Genomic DNA, 26,474 nt, shown 5'->3' on the forward strand with positions numbered 1-26,474 from the left:
TTAACTTTCAACAAAACACAAGTAATTATGATTGAAAATGTGTGATTGAATCATTTGTGATTTCTAAAAAAAGTATATAAGCATCAGATCTCACTGAGCAATTCTAGCAGCTTTCGGAAACATCACAAGAGAAAACAAAGGTGAACAGGACCATTATCCTTCCCCTTCTCCCCATCTCCAATCTGATCTTCAGAGCAACCTCTTGAGTATCTTGATTATAGAACAGGCATAGGAAAACTTAACCATATACTATATTCACTGAAGTCTTTATGATGATTTTCATGCATACTTTAGATATCATTTTTCAAATTTCTCTAAAACTGTATGGGTCTTCATTTTTCTAACTTCTGTCTGCACTGATTTATTTACATTATTCTTACACTATTCAAGACTGGAACTCCAGGTGTCAAGTACTAACCAAATCTCAGCCATCATGCCTCTCTGCCACTGTCCAGTATACTTAAAAGAACAATGGGCAACTTGTGAGAGACATGTGAGTTTTTTGGAGTTCCCGAGTGTCCTTCAGATTATGTCCTCAAATTTGTATTTGTTGGGATGGATATAAACTCCCGATACCTGCTTGTGTTCCTAGTATCAGAAAATTGACACATAATTCAAAACTGAAATAACAATATTGTGAAAGCTAAATTAAATATAGGTAGTCCTCAGGTTACAAACACTCATTTAGTGAATATTCAAAGTTAGAATGGCGATGAGGGGGACTTATGATAGGGCCCTGAAGTTCTAGCCATTGCAGTAACCCTGTGGTCACATGACTATTATTTGGAAGCTTGGCAACCAGCTTGCAATTACGATTGCAGCATCCCAGTCACATGATTGGCTTTTTCAGCCTTTCCCACAACAAAACAGGGAAGCCAGCAGGAACTGGTATGTCACCCCCATTCCTGCTGATTTTATGCCTGCCTGCCCACCCACTCACACTTTGTAGCACTTGCCTGCAGTACCCACTCATCTGCCCACAGTTCTCACCCATAGCTCTCATCTACTTATCTGCTTACCTGAGACTCCCTCCTCTTCCCACTTTAGTCAGCATGGTCCTAGGATTACAATGGCTTTATGATGGCACAGTTTAGCAAGAAATTCCAGTCCCAATTGCCAACATAACCCAATAACTATCTATCTGTATGTTGAACTTTTTTAAAACTATGCCACAAAAAAGGATAATGTTTTCAGCCTCATTCCTTCAGGGAAATCCACAATTCCTACGGTTCTCAGAATCCCCAAAGGTCAGTTTTTTAAAAGTGGTCTCTGGACGCACCAATTGCCTGAACCAAATTTAAAAAATGAGCATATGGAACTTTTTCTTTAAAGTCCTTCCCTCCTTCACACAGTCTATTCTACAACAAGGTATAAAACAGGAAAAAGACTCCCCAATGCAGGCAGAACAAACCCTATTTACCATCCATCTGAACCAGCAGCTCTGACTTGACTCGGCGACTTGCCTCGTGTTCATCCACAGTGCCTCTGCGACTACAGATAGAGTCTATTTCATCAATGAAAATGGTCGTAGGTGCATAAAACTTGGCCTTAAAACAAAGATAAACATTTCTTATGTGACTTAGGGTTTCATAAAGGTTTTATGAATTACCAATACATTTTATTAATGCTAAATCAAAACAGTTGTGAATTTAAGGAATGTCCTATGGATGCACAAAAACAAATAGTATAATTAAGCTAAGACATAGATACGCAGGAAACTGATGATGTTGTCCATTTAAACCATCAGCTCCAAACCAATTCAGTATGGACATTTATAATATGATACACTCATTACAATGTATATTGATTGCCCTGAAATCATTTTACAAAGAAAAGGAGCCAGGAAGAAATTATGCAAATAAAGAGTTTAATATCTGAGGGAATCAACAATACCTACCATTTCAAACAGCAAACGAACTAGTTTTTCAGACTCGCCTCGATATTTTGATGTGAGAGTGGAGGAAGACACATTGAAAAACGTAGTTCCACATTCTGTAGCGACGGCTTTTGCTAGCATGGTTTTACCAGTCCCCGGAGGGCCAACCATAAGTACTCCCTGAAATTAAAATCCAAACAACTGAAGAAACCACAAGCCTGATGCAAGCATATAACAACATAGTGCAATTAAAGTCATCTAAACATAATTTAGATTGTGGCTCTTCAGACTTAGGTTTTCTCAAACAAGGATGTGATGAGGCTTGACTATCTACAAATTCTGTATATCCTGGATCTCTTGGCGACTTTCAATACCATCAGCCATGGTATCTTTCTGGGCTGGCTACAGTGATTGGAAGAGGCATTTTTGCAGTGGTTCTTCTCCTTCCTATGTAGCCAGTTGGTGTTGGTGGGAAGGGAGAGGTCCAGCCTTAAGCCCCTATAACTGTGATGGTGGCACGCAGAGCCCTCTCTGCGGGCATGCAAGCCGTCACCCCAGCTCAGCTCCATGTGCGCGCGCCTCCCGCCGGCCAGCTGATTTTCGGGTCTCTGCCGCACATGCACAGGGGGTGGGGCATATGCGGGAAACGCGTGCCTATGCGTGGGGGGCGGGGGTTGAACGTGCATGCACGGGGGTCGCAAGGGGTTCTTGCATGCATGCATGGGGGTGGGGCGCACGGGGAGGTTCTTGCATGCATTGTATTATGGGTGCAGGTGCACACACGCACTGTTGCGGGCGTGAGCTTTCGGCATACGATGGCAAAAAGGTTAGCCATCACTGCCCTATAATGTTGAACACCTCTACCCAAAACTTGTGGGTGGAGCCAGCCAATGGAATGGAGTTCAACATTCAACAGCAAGTTATATCCAGTAATGATACCCAAGTGATGCCATCACAATACTGACCCAAATACCCAGAGGTTGTAAGTGTCTGAAGGCTGAGCTTCTTTTTGGGTGCAATACAAGGTGCTGAAAATATTTTAAAGCCCTTTATGACACAGGGCTTCTTTTTGAGGGTATCTGCCTGCCTCACTAGATTGGATAAAGTAGGCGTACTACAGGTCCCTTCCCTTAAATGTTGCCCTTTAGTGCAGCATTCCCCAACCTTTCCAGCTTGGCAGACTGTCAGGGAGAGGTGAGGGGATGGTTCAATGCGAGGAGCAGGTGCATGCCATTTGAGTAAGCGCCAGGTATGCGTGCCTGTTCACACAAATGGAGCTTTGTACACAAGCGTGAACGCCCGCCACTCACACAAGTAGAGCTGTGCGCACACACTCACCCGCTTGTATGGCCCAGTTCTGAATAGGTCGCAGCCCAGTAGTGGGCCATGGCCTGGGGGTTGGGGACCTCTACTTTAGTGAACCTAGGAAGCATGACTTTGTCATAGCGCCCCTGCCTTCTCTTTAAGATCTGGTAGGATTCCCACCCTCTTAACCTTCCAGAAAGCTACTAAGAGGTGAGTTTAATCCCAGGCATTGAGACTGCAAGGGTAGAGCCCGGACGACTACATTGAGAGAGGGATGTAATTATTGGACCAGGTGTATGATTTTTTTCTTTATGTTGTATTGTTTTTATTGTATTTTTATTATTTTGTTAGCAATTCAGAGTTGTGTCTTACAAAATGGGCAATTATATAAATATTATTTTTTATTTTTTGCTTTAATTTATATGCCGCCCTTCTCCTGAGACTCAGGGCGGCTTACAATGCGTTAAGCCATAGCCTTCATACTTTTGTATATTTATACAAAGTCAGCTTATTGCCCCCACAATCTGGGTCCTCATTTTACCTACCTTTCAAAGGATGGAAGGCTGAGTCAACCTTGAGCCTGGTGGGATTTGAACTTGCAGTAATTGCAGGCAGCTGATGTTAATAACAGTGCATTAGTCCACTGTGCTACCAAGGCTCTTTTTAAAACCACTCATTCACTCCTGGATTCTGATGTTTGCATTTGCCTTGTAAATAAAGATAATTAAACATTGGGCCAAATTGTATTTCTTTGATTATTACTGCTCACAGAAAGAACTGTCAGCACATTTTCAATAATTTATTTCATTTGTAACACATCTTTCTGTAAAAATTCAGAAGCTTAGTTTCAGCTAAGCTTCTCCAGCACTGAAAGCATTTTATATTTAATTTATATTTATTTATTTTTATCCCATCTTTTTTTTTTATAAATAACTCAAGGCGGCAAACATACCTAACATTCTTTCCTCCTCCTATTTTTTCCCACAACAACCCTGTGAGGTGGGTTGAGCTGAGAGAGAGTGACTGGTCCAAAATCATCCAGCTGGCTTTCATGTCTAAGGTGAGGCTAGAATTCAGTGTTTCCTGGTTTCTAGCCTGGCGTCTTAACCACCAGACCAATTGGACTAAACACTAGACAAAACATTATACTTTTTATCTATTTAGGAATATAAGAACTGGATGTGCTAAACAACAATGAGAATCTGAAGCCTTGAAATGGGAGAGAAAGCTACATCATTTGACCTGGTAGTTTCTAAATTTTACAGGGGTCTTTCTTCAGACGTCGAACTATATGCACCTTATACCCGTATTTTTCGATGTACAAGTTGCACTCTCCCCCCACCCCCCAAAAGTGAGTGGAAATGTCTGTGCATCTTATAGAGCAAATGTTGCCGAAGCCCCGTCCACCAGCTGGCCCCCACTCTTCGGCCTCTGCCTCCCAGCAATTTCCCTCCTTGCAGCAAACAGCCTGGTCAGCTTCAGCACAGCCTGATTTAGCATGAGCAGCTGATTGGCGGTTGGATCGGCCTTCCAGAATACTGCCTATCAGCTGTTCCAGGCTGCGGGGATTGTAACCGCCCATCACTGCCGTCGCCACCCATCGCTGTTGCTGCCTATCACCACTTCCACACGCTCCATTTTCGGCCTCCATGCATCCCATTTTCGGCCTCCGCATGCCCCATTTTCGGCCTGTTCCAGGCGGTGAGGATAGGCAGTGGCGGCAATCCCCGCTGCCTGGAACGGGCCAACAATGGGCCCGCAGAGGCGGCAATAAGTGGTGGCGGCGATGGGCGGCAATGGTGGTAATGGGCACTGGCAATCCCCGCAGCCTGGAACAACTGATAGGCCGTATTCCAGGAGGCCGATGCAATCGCCAATCAGCTGCTTGTGCTAAATCAGGCTGTGCTAAAGCTGACCAGGCTGTTTGCTGCAAGGAAGCAAATTGCTGGGAGGCAGAGGCAGATTTTTTTTCTTGTTTTCCTCTCCAAAAGCTAGGTGCATTTTATAGTCCGGAGCATCTTATAGTCCGAAAAGTAATTTAAAGTATAGTAATTTTAATTACTTTACTAATATAATAAAAAATAGTAATTTTAAAAGATATGTCAACTAAAATCCTATTTCTGTAGTGGCTGTCCTCCTGTCAGGCAGGATCTCTACCCAAGCCTAGTGTTGAAGTTCCTTCATCTTTGAGGGTTGGGTGACTTTAATCTCCATGCACTGGCTAGAACCAGGACAGCTGGAATTTCATGGCCTCCACCTATGAAGATCAAGTAACCATGAGTAATCTTTGGCCCATCATACTCAGGCTGTTATATTTTTGACCTCATTTTGCCTCAAAGCACTTGTTACATGATCTTGATATGACTAGCATTTCTTTTACCCCACTGGTCTGCTTAGATAATCTAAATAAAATTGTCATCCAGACAATCAGGCAGATTAAGATAAACCACACCATGTGTATTATGAAAAAGAATGTATTCAAGCAAATGCTCAGGAGAGTTCCCAGGAACTGCAGCCTATTCTGTTCAATGCCTGGTGAATTGAAAGCAACAGGAGGTGACGTAGGCCCTTGAAGTTGATCATTCCCAACCAGCCTTGACTCTTGGCTTGTCTTTTTATGGGCATGGTCTGTTGTAGAGGCAGGGGAACACTTCGCAACATTAGCTAGATTCTTTCGAGGTTATGGACTCTGATGAAATGTAGAGGATGTAGTCTTCCAGGCCCTTTGTCATCCACAGGCTAGATCTTTGCCTTAACTGAGTCCTCCAGGGGAAGAATAAATGCGACTAGCTGATGTAATAGTTTCCACTCCTGGTTTACAATAAATGGGCAGTTCCTAACTGTGTTTAGATTTCTGGGACAATCCTATTTGATCTGTGCCTGTCTTGGAAAGCTTCACAATTATATATCTTAAATGGTAAGTCCACAGCACAGCACCAGTGTGCCTAGCAACACTTAGTTCTCTCCAGACCCCACAGATCATCTGATTTTATTCTTTTGTTCTTAACTTCTTTTAAATAGCTGGTGGTTGCCAAAAAAAGGAGTACAGAATATCTTGAGAGGAAGATTTCTCTTTTGCTAAATGTCTGTTTTATGAGCAAACCCACCACACTAATAATTTTGTGAGGTGCCCACAAAAGGTTTTGAAAAATTCCAAATATACCCAATGGTTCCAAAAGTTAAAACTCACGATTTAAACTTCACTTGTTCTTTTGCACCCAACTTGTAAAGAATTTATAATTTACTCTGGAGAAAGTATGAAAGAGCCATTGATGGGGGAAGAAAGGACAAAGCCATTAAGGAAGGACTTGAAAAAGAGACTGCACACTCTAGAGACTGAAATAAGTATGAGAAAGAAACTCAAAGTAATCCCATCTTGATTTTGTTTATATAAAATGAGATAAAGAAAACTTGGATATATTCCTTAAATCTCTGAAGTATCTGGTCAATCTCAAAGAGCTAATTCCATCTGTCCTTCTGCCTAGTTCTCTAACCATAATCCTTAAAGTTTTGCTGTTCTGACTGTGCAAGGTAAATTTTCCATCTTGATCTGTTCTGAAATGTGACTCATGAATGCTTAGAATGAGTATTTCATGATCTTTTATCTTTTTTCATCAATGCATATTCAGAGCTGTTGAAAAGTCACATATAATTCATGAAGCAAAGGTTAACTGCTTCTGTGTAAAACCAGGTTCTTAATTACAGACATTTATTTCATAAAAGGAAAGCAATGAATAAAGACAATACACACATCAGTTTTGCTACTGTTACTGAATATCTTTTATCCCCCTGAAAATTACTATCAAAAGATTTCTAAGGAAAAATTGTACTTTTAGGATAATCACATTAACACCAGACATCAAAATGAACTTTACACCATTAACATCTTACATATTTTTACAATAAAAGAGCTAATGAAAACTAAAACAAACAAATTTTGCAAAATGTGTACTTTTTTAGGGGGGAAAATAATTCAAAATTAATTTTTAATTATAAAAATAAATATAACAAAATCAATTATTCAAAAATAATGTCCCTTCATAAAACATTGTAAGGTAAAGGTTCCCCTCGCACATATGTGCTAGTCGTTCCCAACTCTAGGGGGCGGTGCTCATCTCCGTTTCAAAGCCAAAGAGCCAGCGCTGTCCGAAGACCTCTCCGTGGTCATGTGGCCAGCATGACTAAACACCAAAGGCACACAGAATGCTGTTACCTTCCCACCAAAGGTGGTCCCTATTTTTCTAGTTGCATTTTTTACATGCTTTCGAACTGCTAGGTTGGCAGAAGCTGGGACAAGTAACGGGAGCTCACCCTGTTACGCGGCACTAGGGATTCGAATCGCTGAACTGCCGACCTTTTGATTGACAAGCTCAGCGTCTTAGCCACTGAGCCACCTCATCCCTTAAAATGTTGTACTCTCCTAAAAAATTCCTAAACCAGTATCCTTCACAACAAATAAAAGTTAACTACCAGTGCTATCTCTACCCTGGACCCCTATCTACATCAGGACTAAACCTAAATACCACAGATCTTGCCTTCTGGAAGAAAAATAAGGGGGAAAAAATTCCAAACATCTATAAATAACCATTCACTGTAATGGGAAGGTTTCACAGACCTACCAGAACATCTATCCAGTACTATGCTCAGCCAAGCTGAAGAATTTATGCTGAATTCTTGCATGAAGCTTAAGAACCCATACAAAATATACTATTCTGTGCAAACACTGAAGATTTTTTTTCTCCACTTCAGACATAAGCAAGAAACAATTCAAGATATTTTATATTTCCCATATCCTGGGAAAGCATGCAACTGAAGATCACTTTTTAAAATACCCACATAGATGTGTGTTTATATGATAATTCACATCAACACAACACAAAACACAACATGCTTTTTACTGGACTGTGCGCCCTTGTACTCACTCATAACTTCACCTTTGCCATAACATGTAACTGCAGATTAGTGGCAAAACTGTAGACACATGCGTGGCTCCCAGATCTTCAAACATATTCATAGCTACCTACAAAAACATTTTCTCAATTCTTATCCCTCAAAAATTATCCTTTGTTTGAGATTCCTTGATGACATTTAATCTTCTGGATCTATGAAAATGAATATCTTGTTAAATTCCTTCATTATTTCAACAGCTTCTACCCCACAATAGACTTCAGCCTCAATCTATCTACGAAACAAGCCCACTTCCATATAATGGCAAAACTAGAAACTGGGCACATAAAAAACCATGTTATACAAGTAACTACAGATCTAGATGCATACTGTGTGCTTCAGTTTCCATTCAGAATACATCAAATATATCATCTATACCTGCGGTGTCAAACTCAATTTCATTGAGTGCCGCATCAGGGTTGTGTTTGACCTTGGAGGGATGGGGGATGGGGTGAGGTATGGCCAGGGGTAGGCGTGGCCAGGGGACATGGCCATGGTGGGCGTTTGACACAGGCTCAAAATGCATTTTTCCCCCTTTTCATTCAAAACAGCTATTCCAGACAAAGGATATTTACTTTCTGGCACAAATAATCTTAATTCCATAATGTATAGATTAAAGACATGTAGAGTCCCTAGCTGCTATGGGGCTTGACTCTTTTGTAGAGGAGCAGAGCATAAATGAATTGACAATTTTTCCAGATGTCTCTAAAAAGTGTCTGTCCAACAGTCTATCAATCTTTGTTATTACCTGACACACCCTAGAGGAGGACTTAATATTAGTAATAATTTACAAAATTGTTATACCATCCAATTCTCAATGACCCTGAGAATGACCCTCAAAAAATTTACAATTAAATCAATTGCAGGTAAAAGATTGAGATAAAAGATGGCAAACTCAGTGATACGAGGGGGCTCACTCTCTCTCATCAAAGACCTGGGTAAAGACCCAGATTTTTTTTGCTCTTCTGAACAACAGCCATCCAGATCTTGGAGGATACCTACTTCTAGTTGGCAGATGTTGCTAAAGAGAAGGTGAAGAAGGTGCTGCCTCCTGCAGCATTGTGCCAGCCAAAATGGGGCGTGGCATGCCTCTATCTCTTGTAGCACTTTGCCTCCTGCCTGCAGGGCTGGTCTGGAAATATCAAAGGACCAGCCTGCAGTGCCTCTGCTGGCCAAAATGGGGCTCCCCCCGTGGCCAGTTTTCAGCCTCCAGAGCCTCCTGCAGCATTCTGCTGGCCAAAAATGGGTCATGGAGGGGCCTAGCGTGCCCCCCCCCGGGGCCCGCTTTTGCCATTAGGGGCACCGCAGGCCATTATTTTGATATTTCCAGGCCGGCCTCATGGGCCAGATCTAAGCCCTCCGTGGGCCGGCCTTGAGTTTGACACCCCTGATCTATAACTATATCCGTACAACCATATTTTAAGTCAAAACAGGAAAAAGCCTTAGCAAATGCCTACATACCGTATTTTCCAGCGTATAAGACGACTGGGCGTATAAGACGACCCCCAAATTTTCCTGTTAAAATATAGGGTTTGGGCTATACTCGCCGTATAAGACTACCCCTCTTCCAACGCACACCAAATAAAAATTAAAAAAACATCAACTGGCTCACCCACAATGTAAAAGCAGCTGTGCTAGACCCAAAATGGCCCCTGAAATAAGCAGGAACCTCACACAGCCACAAAAAGCCCCAAAAAACAACTTTCACACTTTACACACACACAACACAACACAACTGGCTCATCCACAATGTAAAAGCAGCTGTGCTAGACCCAAAATGATCCCTGCAACAAGCAGGAACCTCACACAGCCACAAAAAGCCCAAAAACCCAACTTTTACACTTTACACACACAAAATTCCACATACAGCTTTGTGAGATTTTGCGTGTTTGTGTAGTTAGAGTGAAACACTACAGAAACACACTAAATCTCAGAAAACTGCACAAATATTATTTTATTTTATTTTAATTTTTATATGAAAGCTAAATTTAAAACTTCCTAAACTTTAAATGGCTAGGTCTAAAAAAGAACAACTAAAAAAAACCCAATTAACTATTTTTTTTTTAAAGATCCCAAAGGGGAAAAAAACTTACCCAATAGAACAGGGGTCTCCAACCTTGGCAACTTTAAGACTTGTAGACTTCAACTCCCAGAATTCCTCAGCCAGCTTTGTTTTGCTGGCTGAGGAATTCTGGGAGTTGAAGTCCACAGCTCCCTGCCTGCTTGATTGCAGGCAGGGAGTTGCTTGCTGATGGAATGGATTCAGGCAAGCGAAGGAAGGCAAGTGAAGCAAGGCAAGCAGCTAAGGCAGTGGTTCTCAACCTTCCTAATGCCGCAACCCTTTAATACCGTTCCTCATGTTGTGGTGACCCCCAACGATAAAGTTATTCCTAAAACCATCAAAAATATGTGTTTTCCGATGGTCTTAGGCCAGGGGTCCCCAACCTTTTGGACCTCAGGGACCACCAACTTCATAATTTTAAATTTCGCGGACCACTAATACGAATCCAGTGCGCCGCTTGCTGAAGCACCTGGACTCCCAGTACGGGATGGGGTCCTTCAGGCACTCTCCCTCCTCTCTGTCTCCCACTCTTTCTCTCTCATTCTCGCTTTCTCTCTCTCTCTCCCTCTCTTTCTTTCTCTTCCACTCTTTCTCATTCTCTTTCTCTCTCCCCCCTCTCTCCCCCACTCTCTCATTCTCTTTCTCTCTCCCCCTCTCTTTCTCATTCTTTCTTTCCCCCACTCTTTCTTTCTCTCCCCCTCTCTCATTCTCTTTCTCCCCCCTCTTTCTCATTCTCTTTCTCTTTCCCACTTTTTCTCTCATACTCTTTCTCCCCCCCTTTCTTTCTCTTTCTCCCACTCTTTCTCTCTCCCCACACTCTCTCATTCTCTTTCTCTCTGTCCCCCTTTCTCTCCCCCCCACTCTTTCTCTCTTTCTCTTGCCCCCTTTCTCTCTCTTTCCCACTCTTTCTCTCATTCTCTTTCCCTCTCCCTCTCTTTCTCTCTCCCCACTCTCTCTCTCTCATTCTGATTCTCTCATTCTGATTCTTTCATTTTGTCTCTCTCTCTCAATCTCTCTCTGATTCTTTGATTCTCTTTGATTCTCTGTCTCTTTCTGTCTCTTATTCTCTCTCTCTCACTCTCTCTCTGATTCTCTCTGTCTCTTTCTCTCATTCTCTTTCATTCTGTCTTTCTCTCTCTTTCATTCTTTGTCTCTTTCTCTCTGTGTCTCATTCTGATTCTCTCTCTCTCATTCTCTCTCATTCTTTGTCTCTTTCTCTCTGTGTCTCATTCTGATTCTCTCTCTTTCTCTCTCATTCTCTCTCTCTCTCTCATCTCATGGGCCAGCCAGTGTCTTGGGGCTGAGAGGAAGTCAAGCATCTCCCTGAGAGACTGAGGGCCGGAAGAAGTGTGGGAGCGAAGCACTACTTGAACTTGTGCGGCATGAGCATTCGCCTTGGTATATTTGCGCCAGCCGATGGCCAAGGCAGCCCTCATCTCTCTGCTGAAAGTGCAGCATCAGGATTCTGCCTTGGTATATTTGCAGCGCAAGGCAACCTTCGTTTCCTGCTGCTTGGGACTCAGAGCGGTAAATGGTGACTGGTCCAGGGAGCAGCTGGATTTTGCTCTCCATTGAGGACGCCAGATCAGCCCCCTGCAAGATCTCATCTTTCAAGGAGCACTCCCTGAAGTGGCACTGGAAACTTTGGTCGGGCTCCTCGAGAGACGAGAGCTTGCAGGGGGCCGATCTGGCATCCGCAATGGAGAGCAAAATCCGACTGCTCCCCGGACCAGTCACCATTTACTGCTCCAAGTCCCAAGCATCAGGAGATGAGGGCTGCCTTGTGCCGTAAATATACCAAGGCGGAATCCTGATGCCGCTCTTACAGCTGAGAGAAGAAGCCGGATTTTGCTCTCCGTTGCAGACACCAGATCGCCCCCCTGCAAGTTCTTCTCTCTCAAGCAGCCCAACCAAAGTTTCCAGCCCCGCTTCATGGAGCGCTCCTCGAGAGACGAGAGTTTGCAGGGGGCCGATCTGGCATCCGGATTAGAGAGCAAAACCCATCTGTTCTCTGGATCAGACACCATTTACCACTCTGAGTCCCAGGCAGCAGGAGAGGAGGGCTGCCTTGCACCACTGGCTGGCACAAATATACCAAGGCGGAATGCTGTTGCCGTACAAATGAAAGTAGTGCTTCACTCCCACAGCTTCCAGCCATTGCAAATGCCGCTTCTTCCCGCTTCTGCCGCCCCCTCCCCCACCGCCACAACAACACCATTCATTCCGGATGGCGAGGGCTGCGCTCGTTTTTCTGTATTGCACCACCTGCAAAAATGCAAAAATACAAAAAAATTTCCACGGACCACCAAAGGACCACCGGTTGGTGACCACTGTCTTAGGCGACCCCTGTGAAAGGGTTGTTTGACACCCAACCACTGAGCTAAGGTAAGCAAGCTGGAGGGGGGAAAGTTTTTCCCTTCTCCATGGCTCTGGCGATCCCAGCTGAGTTGCCTGATTAGCAGATCGCCAGAGCTTGGATCGCCAGAGCCATTTAAGGCTCGTCAGAGCCTTTTGGGCTGGTCTGCCTGGTTACAGGAGAACGACACCCGGCGTATAAGATGACCCCCGACTTTTGAGAAGATTTTCATGTGTTAAAAAGTCGTTTTATACGCCGGAAAATACGGTAACTATTTAAGCTTAAGTGGAGATAAGTTGCATTTGCTTAGATGTATCGAAATGATCCTCATAGGCTTATCTAACTAGAGGTAGAATGGATTACTGAACAGGTCAGCTGTGTGTTCTGTCTGATACATTAGGGATCTCTAGAAGCTTGGCCTGCTGGAGATGCCCATTACAGAATCAGATAATAAAGCAGTATGGTAATTTAAAAAGCCTGAAAATTAGACTGGCAGGTGTCTGGGAAATGAATGATAGCTACATCTAAAACAGGGTTGGCTAGCTAACACAAGGCTATTGCTGAGCACATTGTAAGCCGCCCTGAGTCTCCGGAGAAGGGTGGCATATAAATCAAATTTTAAAAAAAAAACACTGTCTAAAATGAAAGATATTCAGTGAAGCAATAATTCAATCTAAAATCAAAACGTAAGGGTGAGGGGAGGAATATGCAGCCACAGAACTAAAGATTTAAAAAAAAACTTTTTCCTAAAAAAAATACTATTTGATAATAGCCATATTCCCATTTCATAATAATGGGAATAATAATAACCATATTCTTCATTTCAACACAAGACAGATAGTGAACTTGTTCCAAATAAAAACATTGAGCCATAGCATGTCCCATAATTTCAACCACCTCTACAAACTTGTACTCCCCAAATAAAATCAAACATGAGCAATTTTATCAGCAAAAGCTTGCAAATTCATCTGCAATAAAGATACCTCATATTTTAGAAATGGTTTGTGGAAGGGCATAGGACATTTTACTTGGAATAAATCCACTGAATGAGATTTGCTAGATAAATGGCAATGGAGAAGCTGTTAATACTATTACAGCAACAAGATAATCTGATGCTATCTTAGAAATAGCCAATCTGGTGACCTTATCATATAACTTCTGCCCGGGCCATCACACAGCTCCATTATGTGTAATAATCAAGACTTCTTCACTCATGGTTAGTCATCTCTTGCTTGGACCTGTACAAGCACTTTACATGGATTACTCTTAAAGAACATTTGGAAGCAACAGATGATTCAGAATGCAGCAACTTGAGTAGTCATGGGGATACCTTAATTCAGTCATATAAGCCCACTACTTTAGGATTCAATTTTATATGCAATTTCAGGTTCTGGATGGCACGTTTAAAGCCTTCATAGATCAGAACCAGGTATCTTTGGGACTACCTGTGTATCTACCCATCCAATAATATCTCTATGTCTGCATTCTGGGAATGTCATCCAAAAACATCACAGAAGTGAGCTTTGTCGATTGCTGTCCCCCTTCTATATCATTCCCCCTGAAATCCAAAAAAAAGAAAAAAGGAAAAAAAAAGAAAAAAATTAGTTTTAGTGTTTTAGGAAGGGCATTAAAACGTGGCTTTTCCAGCAGAGCTTTGGAGTTGGGAAATCCTAATGTTATTCCCTCTGGTTTTGAAGTATTTGTTCAGTGTAACTGACATTTCCAGAGTTTATATCTATAGACAAATTCTGATTTTTGTATTGGAATTTTATTAGTTTTAGCCTGGTTTACAGAGGACATGCATGATGCTCAGAGTCAGAAGTAACTAGAATGAAATAAGCACAGCAAATAAATAAATGAACAAAATTCTAGCCTTATGTCCTGTACAGGAAGAACAAGAGCCTCAATTATTTGTATCAAAAGAGGTACTCCTCGACTTATAACCATAATCAAGCTCGGGACTACGAGTGTAAGTGTTGTGGGTCATTAATTGACCAACTCAATTTTACAAACAATTTTTCCAGTGGTCCATAAGTGAATCACCATCAGGGGTGAAATGCTCCCGGTTCGGACCGGCTCAGGCGAGTAGGTAGCGATGGCGGTGGGCAGTTCGGAGAACCGGTAGCAAAAATCCCTTCCCCCCCCCCCCCAGCTTGCTTACCTTCACATGCCTGCCTTGCTTCGCTTGCTGTAATCCCTGCAATCCATTGCATCAGCAAGCAACTGAATCTCTCTGCCTGCAATCAAGCTCATCAGTGAGCAGCTCTTTCTGCCTGCCTGCCTGCCTGTGTTTTTTCCCCCTTTGGGAGCTTTAAAAAAATAGTTAATTGGGTTTTTTTTAGTTGTTCTTTTTTTAGACCTAGCCATTTAAAGTTTAGGAAGTTTTAAATTTAGTTGCTTTTATATAAAAATAAAAATAAAATAAAATAAAATAATATTTGTGCAGCTTTCTGAGATTTTGTGTGTTTCTGTAGTGTTTCACTCTAACTACACAAACACACAAAATCTCACAAAGCTGTATGTGGAATTTTGTGTGTGTAAAGTGTGAAAGTTGCTTTTTGTGGCTGTGTGAGGTTCCTGCTTGTTTCAGGGGCCATTTTGGGTCTAACACAGCTGCTTTTACATTGTGGGTGAGCCAGCTGTGTTGTGTTGTGTTGTGTGTGTGTGCCTGTGTGAGGTTCCTGCTTGTTGCAGGGGCCATTTTGGGTCTAGCACAGCTGCTTTTATATTGTGGGTGAGCCAGTTGTGTTGTGTTGTGTTGTGTGTGTGTGTAAAGTGTGAAAGTTGGTTTTTTGGCCTTTTTGTGCCTGTGTGAGGTTCCTGCTTGTTGCAGGGGCCATTTTGGGTCTAGCACAGCTGCTTTTACATTGTGGGTGAGCCAGTTGTGTTGTGTTGTGTTTTGTAGGTTAAAAAAGGGCAAAGAAGTGACGTCAACTTGGCCACACCCACCTGACCAACAAGCCACACCCACCCAGTCACCTGAACACTAAGCCACGCCCACAGAACTGGTAGCGAAAATTTTTAGATTTCACCCCTGATCAGCATGGTCAAGAGAATATGTGGCCGTTAAGCAAACTCATTTTATCTGCAATAGGTGTTTTGCTTTTTTTTTGTTGGAAACCAGAAACAAACACTGTTTTCCAGCAAAAAAAAAAAAAAACATAAATGAAGGTCATTTGATGATAGGACACTGCAAACAGCCATGAGCCAGTTGCCGAATGCTCGAAATAGGAATACATGGCTGTGGGGAGGGAAGAATCAGAATTTCAGATTCAGATCGTAACACCCTTTTTTTTTGGATCTATGGAGTCAAGGACTCTCTATTCGGAATATTTCATTTCCTTTTTTTTAAAGTAATACCAAAGATTACATTTAAATATGTACCCCCAAGTTGGTAGATTTATTGCAAGAGAAAATGTTTGAATATATACAATGTTATACATGAGTATATCTTCATAAGGACACACATATAATCGCTAGCTTACTTTCCAAGGTCTTCTGATTCCTTTGAAAAAATCTGGCATCCACAGTGGAAGAACAACTGCCTCTCTTAATAATTTTTTGGCTTCTTCTAAATCTGCGATATCATCCCTATGGGAAATAAAACTCAGTTTTAGGAAGATAATATACCTTTTTTCCCCCAACAACAAATATATAAATAAATGTTAAATGCTTGCACTTCATTGATAAAATATATAATGACAAGTTCTTGCACAGGATGCTAGCACAATTCAGTGTTCTGAAAAATGACCTTCCATTTAAAAGACATGCGGAAAATGACTTGCAGCTAATCGCGGAACAGAATGTTCAGTTTAAAAATAGGTTTCTTGAAAACATGATTATCAAGGCAACACCTAAAAAGCTTTTCAGCATTGTTGCACATTTTAATGAGTGTCTGTAATGAGCCTTTTGTTCGTGGTACTATTTAGACATGAAGTGTGCTTCGTAAGCAAAATAGCACTCACAATTAGCTCAAGATGCTTTTCTGTTATAACAGAACTGGAATGAACAATTCTAGTCTGATATGGTTCTGCCATATGGACTTGCTTCATGTCTGCTTTCTAGATTTGGCTACCAAACTCCAGGGCTGTGATGGTGAACCCATTATGGCATGTGTGCCACCGGTGGCACGCAGCGCCCTCTCTGTAGGCATGCAAGCTGTCGCCCCAATTCAGCTCTGCTGCATATGCACACACGCCTCCCACTGGCCAGCTAGTCGTCGGGTCTCTGCTGCGCTTGCGTGGCGGGTGGGGCACGTGCAGGGGCCACGCATGCATGTGGGGGGGCGCATGCGGGGGGTGCGGTATGCATGGGGGCAGGGGGAGTGGGGCGTGGGGAGAGCGTGCACATGCGGGGGCGCGTGCACATTGCATTTTGGGGGTTCAGGGCGTGCGAACCACAATTCAATGCACGCACAGCCCTGTGCATGCACACCGCCCCCACACATGGGCACCCCGCATGCGTGAAACCATGTGCGCATGCACAGGGGGTGGGGGAGCATGCACCATGCACGCATTGAATTTTGGGGGTTCAGGTGTCCGAACCCCCAAAATTCAATGCACGTGCAGCCCTGGGCATGCGCCCCACCCTCACGCATACGTGCCCTGCATGCGTGTGACTATGCGCGCATGTGGAGGGGGTGGGGGCACATGCGCGGGCACCGTGCACACCTTGCATTTTGGGGGTTGGGCTCACACATGCGCATTTGCACCCTCGCAATTTGGGCATTCGGTCTGGAAAAGGTTAGCCATCACTGCCTTAGTCTTTCAATAATTCTGTTTTAGTCATATTAATTATTTTAGTCAAGGACAGGAAATCTGCATACCTCTGCAGCCCAGGGCCCAATATATGAGTAAAGAAAACCAGCAATGGTTTTGCAGATTAAAGACAATTAAGATGATATTGTTATTTTAGGGACAGGCAGAATGAATAGGAGGAAACCCTGGATCACGTTCAGAATTTCAAATGACAGAATTGCAACTTTTCAGGCAGCTCCTTAGAACACTACAAAGTTCAGTTCCCTATGATCCACAGAGAAAATGAATAATATGGGAAATGTTAATGAAAGATAAAGTTTTTAGGTGCTCACATAGCTCACCTGCTAACTTAAGATAGAAACACAACGGCTGCTAAAATAACTTGAGAATTAAAGGTATTTCTGGAAATCTTATTTTCAACCTTTTTTCAGTTTCACATGTTTATGATCCCATCTAGACTTAACAGTAATTATTGTACTATTATGGGTGCCTTCTGAAGAGCTATAATGCTTTAAGGCTAAAGTATCTCCATATGGTATCTGTAACTTGCAGATTTCTCCAAGTAGATATTTATAGCTCTATAAACAGCTTCTTACAGCACAATCTTTCATAAAACAATATGCAATAATATATTTAAAATTTAACATCATCACACTTTTATGTAATGATATGGAAAATTATTGGTAATTATCAGTTTTTCAAATCTCAAAATTCTATTATACACGCTTCCTTTATTCAGAAGGCAAGATTTTCAGAATACTCAATATACAAACTGCCCAAAGGATTTTAGCTGATGAAAGACTATTCCTTTCTGATCTTCTCTTGACATTAATTTGCTATTTTAAATGTTACGCATCTATGAAAGATTATTCTATTCTTTTAAAAAAGGAAAAGTACTGCAAAGATATCTGAAGTGTTATCCAAAATAACCCCCGATATGTAAGAAATAGTTGTTCTTATGTATTATACTCTCTTTTTATATTATTGTTATATTGTTCTGCATTTGGATTAATCCATCAAGCCTTACAAAACCATTAATCTTTAATGTGCAACAAATCTCTTGAGTTTTTCTTAATATCAGCAGTTACCACAGAATAAATACAATCGTTGCCCAAATGTCAACATCTTCTGGATATGTATCCACAATAAATATTAATATATCTCATTTTACAGAAGAATTACTATACCAATGAATACTTAGATTTCTTGACACAATATCTCTCTCAAGAGCTTCAACCAGATCTTTATCATATCCTGTTCCATCAAATTTCTGAATTTCACTGTCACCACCACCATCCTGGGGGATCTTCTTTCCCTGGATAAAGGAGTTAGAAGCGCGTAAGTATTCATCTATATTTCTTTTTCTTCTCTTAAACAATTACCTAGGTTCTACTCAGATAAATTTGATGAATTGTAGTTATGGGATGAACCAAAACCAGTCATCATAAATACCAGGGATTTCCAATATTATCTCTCATGAAAAATGGAAATTTGAAAGATCTGAAGGCCAGATGACCATTGTGGGAGGGACAGAATAAGTAGCACTCAGGAGTTGTTTAGATATGCCCAGCTTAATCAAAATAGAATAGAATTATTTTCTGGGTAATACTTTTGAGGACTGTATTTCCTTTGAGTTACTTTCAAAACATAAATGCCTACTACATGCAAGACCGAATCCAGCCAACGTTGGGAAATACATTATTTTGGGGGGGGGGGGAGGGAGGGAGGGAGGAAGGAAGGAAGGAAGGAAGGAAGGAAGGAAGGAAGGAAGGAAGGACTCTTATCTCACTCGTTTCTGGACTATTTATAAATTAAATATAGCATATTGGAACGATGATAGTATAGTAGCTATAAACCCCCCTTGCCTTGTCTGTGACACCACCTAAATGCAGGACTAAGAGTGCAGATACTTCTTGGCTTACCCATTCTGAGAGCACAGTCCCAATTTCTTCTCAGTCTAGAACCAATGGTCTTAGTATCTGTGATGAACCACTGAACATCACAGCCTATGCCTGGCTGAACCTGGCAAACTGCTGCCCTAATTCCAACAGTTGCTCTCTTGGTGGGTGTGGGTGTAGCGAATGTGGTGTTTTCTACTCTTCTGGACTATAGTCAAGATGGCACCCTTCCTTTCCTTCCTTTCTTGTCTGCTGCCCATCTGTTTAGTCTGCTTTCATTTATCATTATCACAAAAAATGGGCAGAGAGCAATGCCTCCTTCTGTTGACCTTGATCTCACCAGTCAATAAACATAAGCCTGTATGGTTTATTTGTACCCTTATAAAGCATTCTTGTGAGTTACAGAAAATGCCTTCAGGGTGCCACAGGATATAAGTTGGAAACCTCTGCTCTAGACCCTTACCTTTTCATCTTTCCCTTTTCCTTTAGATTCCCTCTCTCGACTACTAGCAGGTTTTTCACTTTTTGATATTGGTTGAGCTCTGCCCACAGGTCCCCGTTGTAATCCTGGCAATTCTCTCCGCAGAGGTTTCACTTCTCGATTGGGTCGTTTTATCTGAGGTGGGACTCTGTGTCACATGAAGGAAGCACACAAGAAATTGCTAAGATGAGTAAAACTATTTCCATCTTGTACTGCTAATCAATTTCAGTCTTCCTAACACAGTGTCCTCCAGATACATATATACTATATCCAGAATTTCAAAACAGCATAGCCACTACTGAAAACTCTTATGAACTCAGTTTTGAAAGCTGCCACAACTCAGGAAAGCTGCTCAACATTGGGGAAAGCTAATGTTCAAATTGCGTATCTTGATTTCTAAGGAGCCATGGAATGGCTACGCTTTGGGGCCTCACAGCTACGCAGTTCTTTGTATCCACATTTTATTATTCGAATTTCTATACCGCCCTTCTCCTTTCGGACTCAGGGCGGTGAACAGCCAAAATAAAAACATTTATACATAAATACGATTAAAAATAAATTTAAAATAATTAAATTTGGCCCATAGTTTAAAATTTATCAATTTAAAATCCATATCAAAATTTAAAACCAACCATAAAATCATAAAATCCTGTCATCCATTTTCATTGCTGTGCAGATGATGATGATAGAAATTAAGTGAAGACATTGAAAAACTACATACACATCTCAAAAAATGGAGCAGGAACTAGGAAATCGGGGCAATTATAGAGAGACAGATGCTAGGAAAAAAAGTAGAAAGATGAAAAAAAATAAGGCTGAGGAGTTAGCAATATAGTCTGATAACAGGTACAAGAAAGAATTGGACCAGAAGCTCAATTCAGGCACCGCATCAAACTGTAATTAATGAAATTTAGCTACAATTCTATGTGAACTGCAAACTAAATTAAAGTTTTCAACAGTCCAGCATACTGGAATCTAGGAATTGTAGTTAGAAGTGGTTTTGAAAATAATCGTATTTTGGTAAAGTTTTCCATAAAAATCTGTAATTAAAACTGAAGTTCCGTTTTTAGCAACCATCATACTAACAGAAATAGTCACAGAAAAAAACAGACCTTAACGTTAACTAGCATACTAGGTTATGAATAATAATTCAAATGTTTGATGTGATTCTATAGTCAATGCTCACATTTTAAAAAGGGGAAAGGAGTAATAAGGTAAAATAGCTCTTTTCTCAATCATTATACTATTTTCTCTCATAAATTTAGTTGCTACTGCCTGCAAGTAAACATGCCATCCTATTTAAACCCAATTACCTGTGCTCAACTGGAACAGGAGGTGGCCACACAATTGGATCTCTAAAATGTTCATCTTGATAAGATACAGGAATATCTGTAGGCTTGTCTATTTTAAAACTCTCTAAGGTGTTGACAATGCTCTTTACTTGTTCAAATTCTTCTAATAATTCTTGCCGAACCTGAAAAACAAATAAATCTGAAGCCATTCAAAAATTAAACTGCAGGATATTATAGCATGCAGTTTAAAGTAGAGAAGATAAAACTGCTGTTGGTATAAACAAAAGACAATTTGGAGGGGAATTCTTGTTGATTTCTGGTATTCTTTGCACAAGGCAAACTAAACTGGATAAAACTCAAGTCACTCTAATACAAGGGCTATGCCAGTCTAAGATCTGCATCATACCTGTTTTATACACCTCATATGAGCAACCGGAGAGGACTGCCCGTTTGCTTATTGTTTGTTTTCACCAGCAGAGCTGGAAGGTTTCGAACATAAAGTAAATTTTACAATTCTGCTAGATAAAACATTTCCCTTAATTTTCAATCAGAAACACAACTCACCAGGCCGCTGCTATGTACCCCAGAAACCCAACCTCCTCAGTTTTGCTTCCTTTGCCAGCAGTTCAAAACTACCACAGCACTGCTGCCAATCACAGTAGAATAGTGAGTTTCTCCCTCTTCCCAAGAAGGGGAAAAAATGAGCCCATAACTTTATTTTTCAGCAGAGGTTCTAGAAATGTCTTGCTTTACTGCCAATGGTACAAAGTGCAGCAGAATAGAAGATTCTTATGAAGTTATCACATAAATTTCCTCGCAATTTTTTTGCAAGGAAAAAGAAATTCGGTTACAAAGATCTCAAGATTCCTTTCATGTAGCCCCTATTGCTAAGTGCTGCAGAGCTTAGTCCTTTTTCCTTCTAGCTATTTGAGAGGTGGAGAAGTAGCTGAGCATTTTCCTGAATATTCAGATGTTTTAAGTGAATATCGAGAAGCATTACTTGCTTTCTCAGGCTTCAAGAAATCTGCAAGACAGGGGCTGTGTCACGAGTGTTTTCAGGATTGCTGTGGCTACTTGATCAGTCACAAACAGTATGGTTTCAATCAAGCCATCTCCTGTTTGCAATTACCTGCAAGCCTTCCCCGCCCTAGTTAATTGCAGATTAACTCCCCATATAAGCAAGGACCTTTTCGCTTGCTACTTGGGCCTAAACGCTGTTTAGGCCTAGATGCAGAGCTCCTGCTGGAAGCTGGATGCAGAGCTCAGTGCAACGTTACAGAAGGGAGGAGAACACAGATAAGGACTCCAGATGCTGTTGTAGAGATACTCCTATGGATGCTTGCCTTTTGCTGTTTTGAAGCACGCAAGCCATCATCAGAACTGCTGCTGCTGGACATTCTTCCTCCCACAAGCTTCAAGCTACGTTTGCTGATTGAAATTGTTTTTTCTTCAGGTGACATTTTTAGCTGTGAAGTTTATGCTGCTGCCCTTCTACTACCTCGATGATGTATCGACACAGAAGCTGCTTATTGTCATGTTAACCTTTTTTCTCTTGTGAACTGTTTCGGTATTGTGGAGAGGAGTCTAGGGAGATAGCCTGGCTTCACATAACCAAGATAAGACTTTGTTACTAATGTGCTTTTTTAAAGACATAGTGCTTTTAAAATGTTTTAAAGTAAATTGTATTTTTACACAAGCCGCCTCTGTCAGATTTATTTCAGTCCTAGTGTGTTTGCTCATGAGCTGGTTCACGGTCCGGGGTACCCCTCAACCCCACATCATAACAGGCTGTTTGTGTAAAAACCTGGGTGTATAAATATATGACTGTATATTTGTGGCATGTACATTTTTGTATTTCCATGTAGGGAGGTTACACATTTTAGGTTATACATTTTAAATGTGTACACATTTTAAATGTACAAGTATATGCATTCATTTGTTGAGCTCAGTGGCAGGTGTGCCTATTCTCCGTACCCCCCCCAGGTTCATAAGCATGATTTGATGTCAATTCCTTGAAAAGACTGCCTTAAACCTTTAATTCTCACTCCTAACCAAAGCAATTTTAATCAAAGCAATCAATTGCATTTTCTCCTAATTTATGTTCATCTCTTTATCGCTATTTCTTTCTGGCATTTAACTCTTGCCTTTATTGAATTTACATTTAGAAGTATGCACAAAAAGGAGAATATATTTTCTTTCAAATCCATTACATTCTTGTTTTGCCAGGCTCTTTTGGGGCAACCATTACAGTTTAGTTCACTGGAGTTGGGAGGCTAATAAATTCAAATAAATATATAAATATAAATATGGGTCAAAGACATAAATCCCCAAGTATATTTGTTGTTCCAGGTTTGGGGTGACCAATACCCAGAGAAATCCTTGCTTGATTTCATGAGGCAGATGCCAGGCTTCAGGCAGCAACCTGGGCTGAAACTAATTACTATAATTCCAACAAGTTTTGACTTCAAATTCATACAATTATTAAGGAGGCTGAAATAAAAAGAATTCTGGTGATTATGTATAAAAGAGGGGAAGCTTGTCTCTTTTATGAAGGAGAGGCAACCTGCACTTACTGGCTTTTTGGAAACCACTTATAACCTGAGAACCATTTTTACAACAAGTAGGCTGATATGCATCTCCACCTCTCTCCTCTTTTAAGCAGCTCCCAGAGCAGCAAATCCTGTCTGTCAATCCCCTTAGACTTCCCAATGCTTACCCTTCCTTCTCATCAGCCACTGCCAATGTCTTAGATAACATTGCTCCCAATATCCCAAGTGCCTTTTTTTTCTCCCATCCTTCAGCCTGTTACCCACTGCAACCACTGATGTCAGAGAACAGTTGTCAGATCTTTGCTAGCTGCCTGAATTGAGGGATTTCTTCCCCAAACACAAATTATTGTGTTTTTTTTCAAGCTTTATTCAGATGAAAGCAGTAGTGGTACGTGAATTCCAGCAAGTGAATTAATTATCTTCAGTTTAGAACCAATATCTCTGTGTATATTAGGACAAAGGCTTCCTGTGTCGTTTTTTTTCTTTACACTCTGTACACAGGGAGAAGACAAGTCTCTTCTGCAGCCATTCTTGCCAGTCAAGAGGCGCAATAATTTTAATTTATTCTGCTTTGATCAGACCCCACTTCAAATACTGCATCCTTCTGGCACTTCAGTTTAAGAAGGATTCAGAGAAGGACAATGGGGATGAAAAGAGGATGAGACATAAATCCTATGAGGAGAAATTGAATGAATTGTGATTGTTTAGCTTTGAGAAAAGTGAGGGGAGGTACTGCAATAACTGAAGAACCTGAAAGCAGCACACACAAAATACTGTAATGTTAACTGACAAGTAAAAGGACTGTAGTGGATTTGTTAGGAAAACTTTGTAACAATAGGAGGTGTTAATTACCCAGAGAGATGCTGGATCCCCTTCCCATGATTTTTTAAAGCAGAAGTTAGATAGTTTTCTATTTTACTGTATATGCCTTTTGGATTTTTGCAAGAAACAAGGGCTTGGACTCCGTGGCTTTGAAGCTCTTTACTTTAAATATATTATTCTGGGCTATATATCTGTTTTCATAATAGCCTATTTCACCTCATGGAGTGATCCACCTCTACCTCTTGGTCCTTCAGGAAGTCTTAGAACCTGGCCTGGAATCTTGATGGGGGTGTTCCATGCTTGACATGGCTAGTGGATTAAGAGACAATTCTACTTCCACCATTTTGTATATCACTTGCTTCCTTAGCCATCTTTATTCATTTTAATTTCAACATTTATAATTTTAATATTTTGATGTTTTATGCTGTCATTTTTATGTTGCTGTAAGCTGCCCTGAAGAGATGGGCAGCATATAAATGTAACCAATAAATTAATAAAGTTATCACCATTCTAGAACCGATATTAAGAAGCATGACTGGTCTGCTGTTTAGGGCACCAGATTAGAAATCAGGAGACTGTGAGTTCTAGTCCTGCGTCAGGCATGAAACACAGCAGGGTGAGTTTGGGCCAGCCACTCTCTTAGACCAACTCACCTCACAGGGCTGAAATATTGTAAAAATAGAAGGAAGTGTATTAGATATGCTTGCCACCTTCAGTTATTTTCAGTTAGTAGCTATGATACCAAGCAAGTAGCCATTTTTAAAACATCTGTACACATCTCTCATTTGTACAGGAATCTGGATGTAGTATAGATTCCTGAACAGAATATGAAATTGGTCTCAGTGTCATAAAGGTCAGGTGGGAATTCAGTCACCAAATGCCTTAGAATGTCCTGAATAGCTTTCAGTCGTGGTTCAGGTATGGCAAGGAACAAGAATAGAACTGATAATATTGGGAGATGACCTCTAGGAGGACTTGTACTGTAAAGCTTTTGGCCCTATTGGATTTCTCAGTAGCCATCAATTCCATCAATCACTGTGGTATGTTCTGAACCGTAATGGAGTGAGAGCCAGAGGTCCTATTCTGCAGTATCACTCCTTCCTTACTATGCAGTTTCAGTTGGCTTAGTAAACCCTAGGGAGGTACTGCAGGGTTAACTTCTTTCACCACTGCCCCAGTTCTTTTTTAACATCTGCATGAAGCCACTGGAAGAAGTCATCTGTCAGTTCAGGATGAAATATCATCAGTGTGCTGATGATAGTCATGCGGCTATCCCAGGCTGCAGTGATGTTGCTATGGAAATCTTGTCCTAGTATCAAGAGGGTATAAGGGTCCAATTGAGGCAAAACAGGCTGAACCTAACCCAAATAAAATGGAGTTACATTTCATTCAAGATTCTTGGTCAGTTCCAGTACTGCCTTTTGAAGAGAAGCACTACACCAAAGGTTCTGGGCTGCCACTGGGGGGTGTTCTCCTGGACTTATGGTCTACAACTGAAGGAAAGGTAAAAAAATGTTCTCAGAAGGACTATTTTTCAGCTTTGGCTGATATACCATTTGCAAGCCCATGAACCACAAGGAACTCACAACTATGACTCACGCCCTCATTTCAAACCAGTTAGACTACCATAATGCACTCTACTTGGGGCTGTCTTTGCAAACCACTTGGAAATTGGTTCAAAATGTGGCAGTCCATTTATTGGCAGATATTGATCACCAACTGCCAACAGATTCTTCAAAGTACTGGCACTGACCTATATGGCTTGGTGCCCACCTGCAGGATGCCTTCTCCAACCAGAATCGATCTGTATTGTATGTTCAGGTCAGGAGAAGCATGTGGTTGGTTGCTCTCCATAAGTACTGTTCTCCTGTTGCAATTGTCTTACAGAAGAAAGTCTCCTTGAAAGTTAAGTATGGCCCTGCTGTTACAGGTTCCAGAAGTTAATTTAGATGGATGGCATTCAGTAATTAGTATCTTGTTGCCATATTTGGTATCTTTATTATGTGTTTTTTTTAATCATGATTATACAAAATAATAAGCAGGATTATTATTTTATTATGTTGCTGATTTTTACTGGTTAATGATTATTGTGGATGTGTTAATTGCTTTTATTGATAATATTTACCATG

At 41.2% G+C, this 26,474-nt stretch overlaps 1 protein-coding gene across 3 annotated transcripts in view; it reads right to left on the minus strand.

The window, feature by feature from the left end:
- KATNAL1 (katanin catalytic subunit A1 like 1) overlaps positions 1 to 26,474 on the minus strand; it is a 77,033-nt gene that overhangs the window by 10,759 nt on the left and 39,800 nt on the right. For all 3 annotated transcript variants that reach the window (XM_087894736.1, XM_087894735.1, XM_034410893.3), the window contains 6 exons: positions 20,996 to 21,156; positions 19,665 to 19,830; positions 18,491 to 18,618; positions 16,032 to 16,137; positions 1,898 to 2,056; positions 1,421 to 1,547 (listed from right to left, as the gene is read on the minus strand). In XM_087894736.1, the coding sequence (XP_087750862.1) occupies positions 1,421 to 1,547; positions 1,898 to 2,056; positions 16,032 to 16,137; positions 18,491 to 18,618; positions 19,665 to 19,830; positions 20,996 to 21,156 (847 nt within the window). The remainder of the gene's footprint in view (positions 1 to 1,420; positions 1,548 to 1,897; positions 2,057 to 16,031; positions 16,138 to 18,490; positions 18,619 to 19,664; positions 19,831 to 20,995; positions 21,157 to 26,474) is intronic.

This window comes from Pantherophis guttatus, chromosome 5, assembly GCF_059756535.1.
Source record: "Pantherophis guttatus breed Tessera chromosome 5, ASM5975653v1, whole genome shotgun sequence".
NCBI classification, from domain to species: domain Eukaryota; kingdom Metazoa; phylum Chordata; class Lepidosauria; order Squamata; family Colubridae; genus Pantherophis; species Pantherophis guttatus.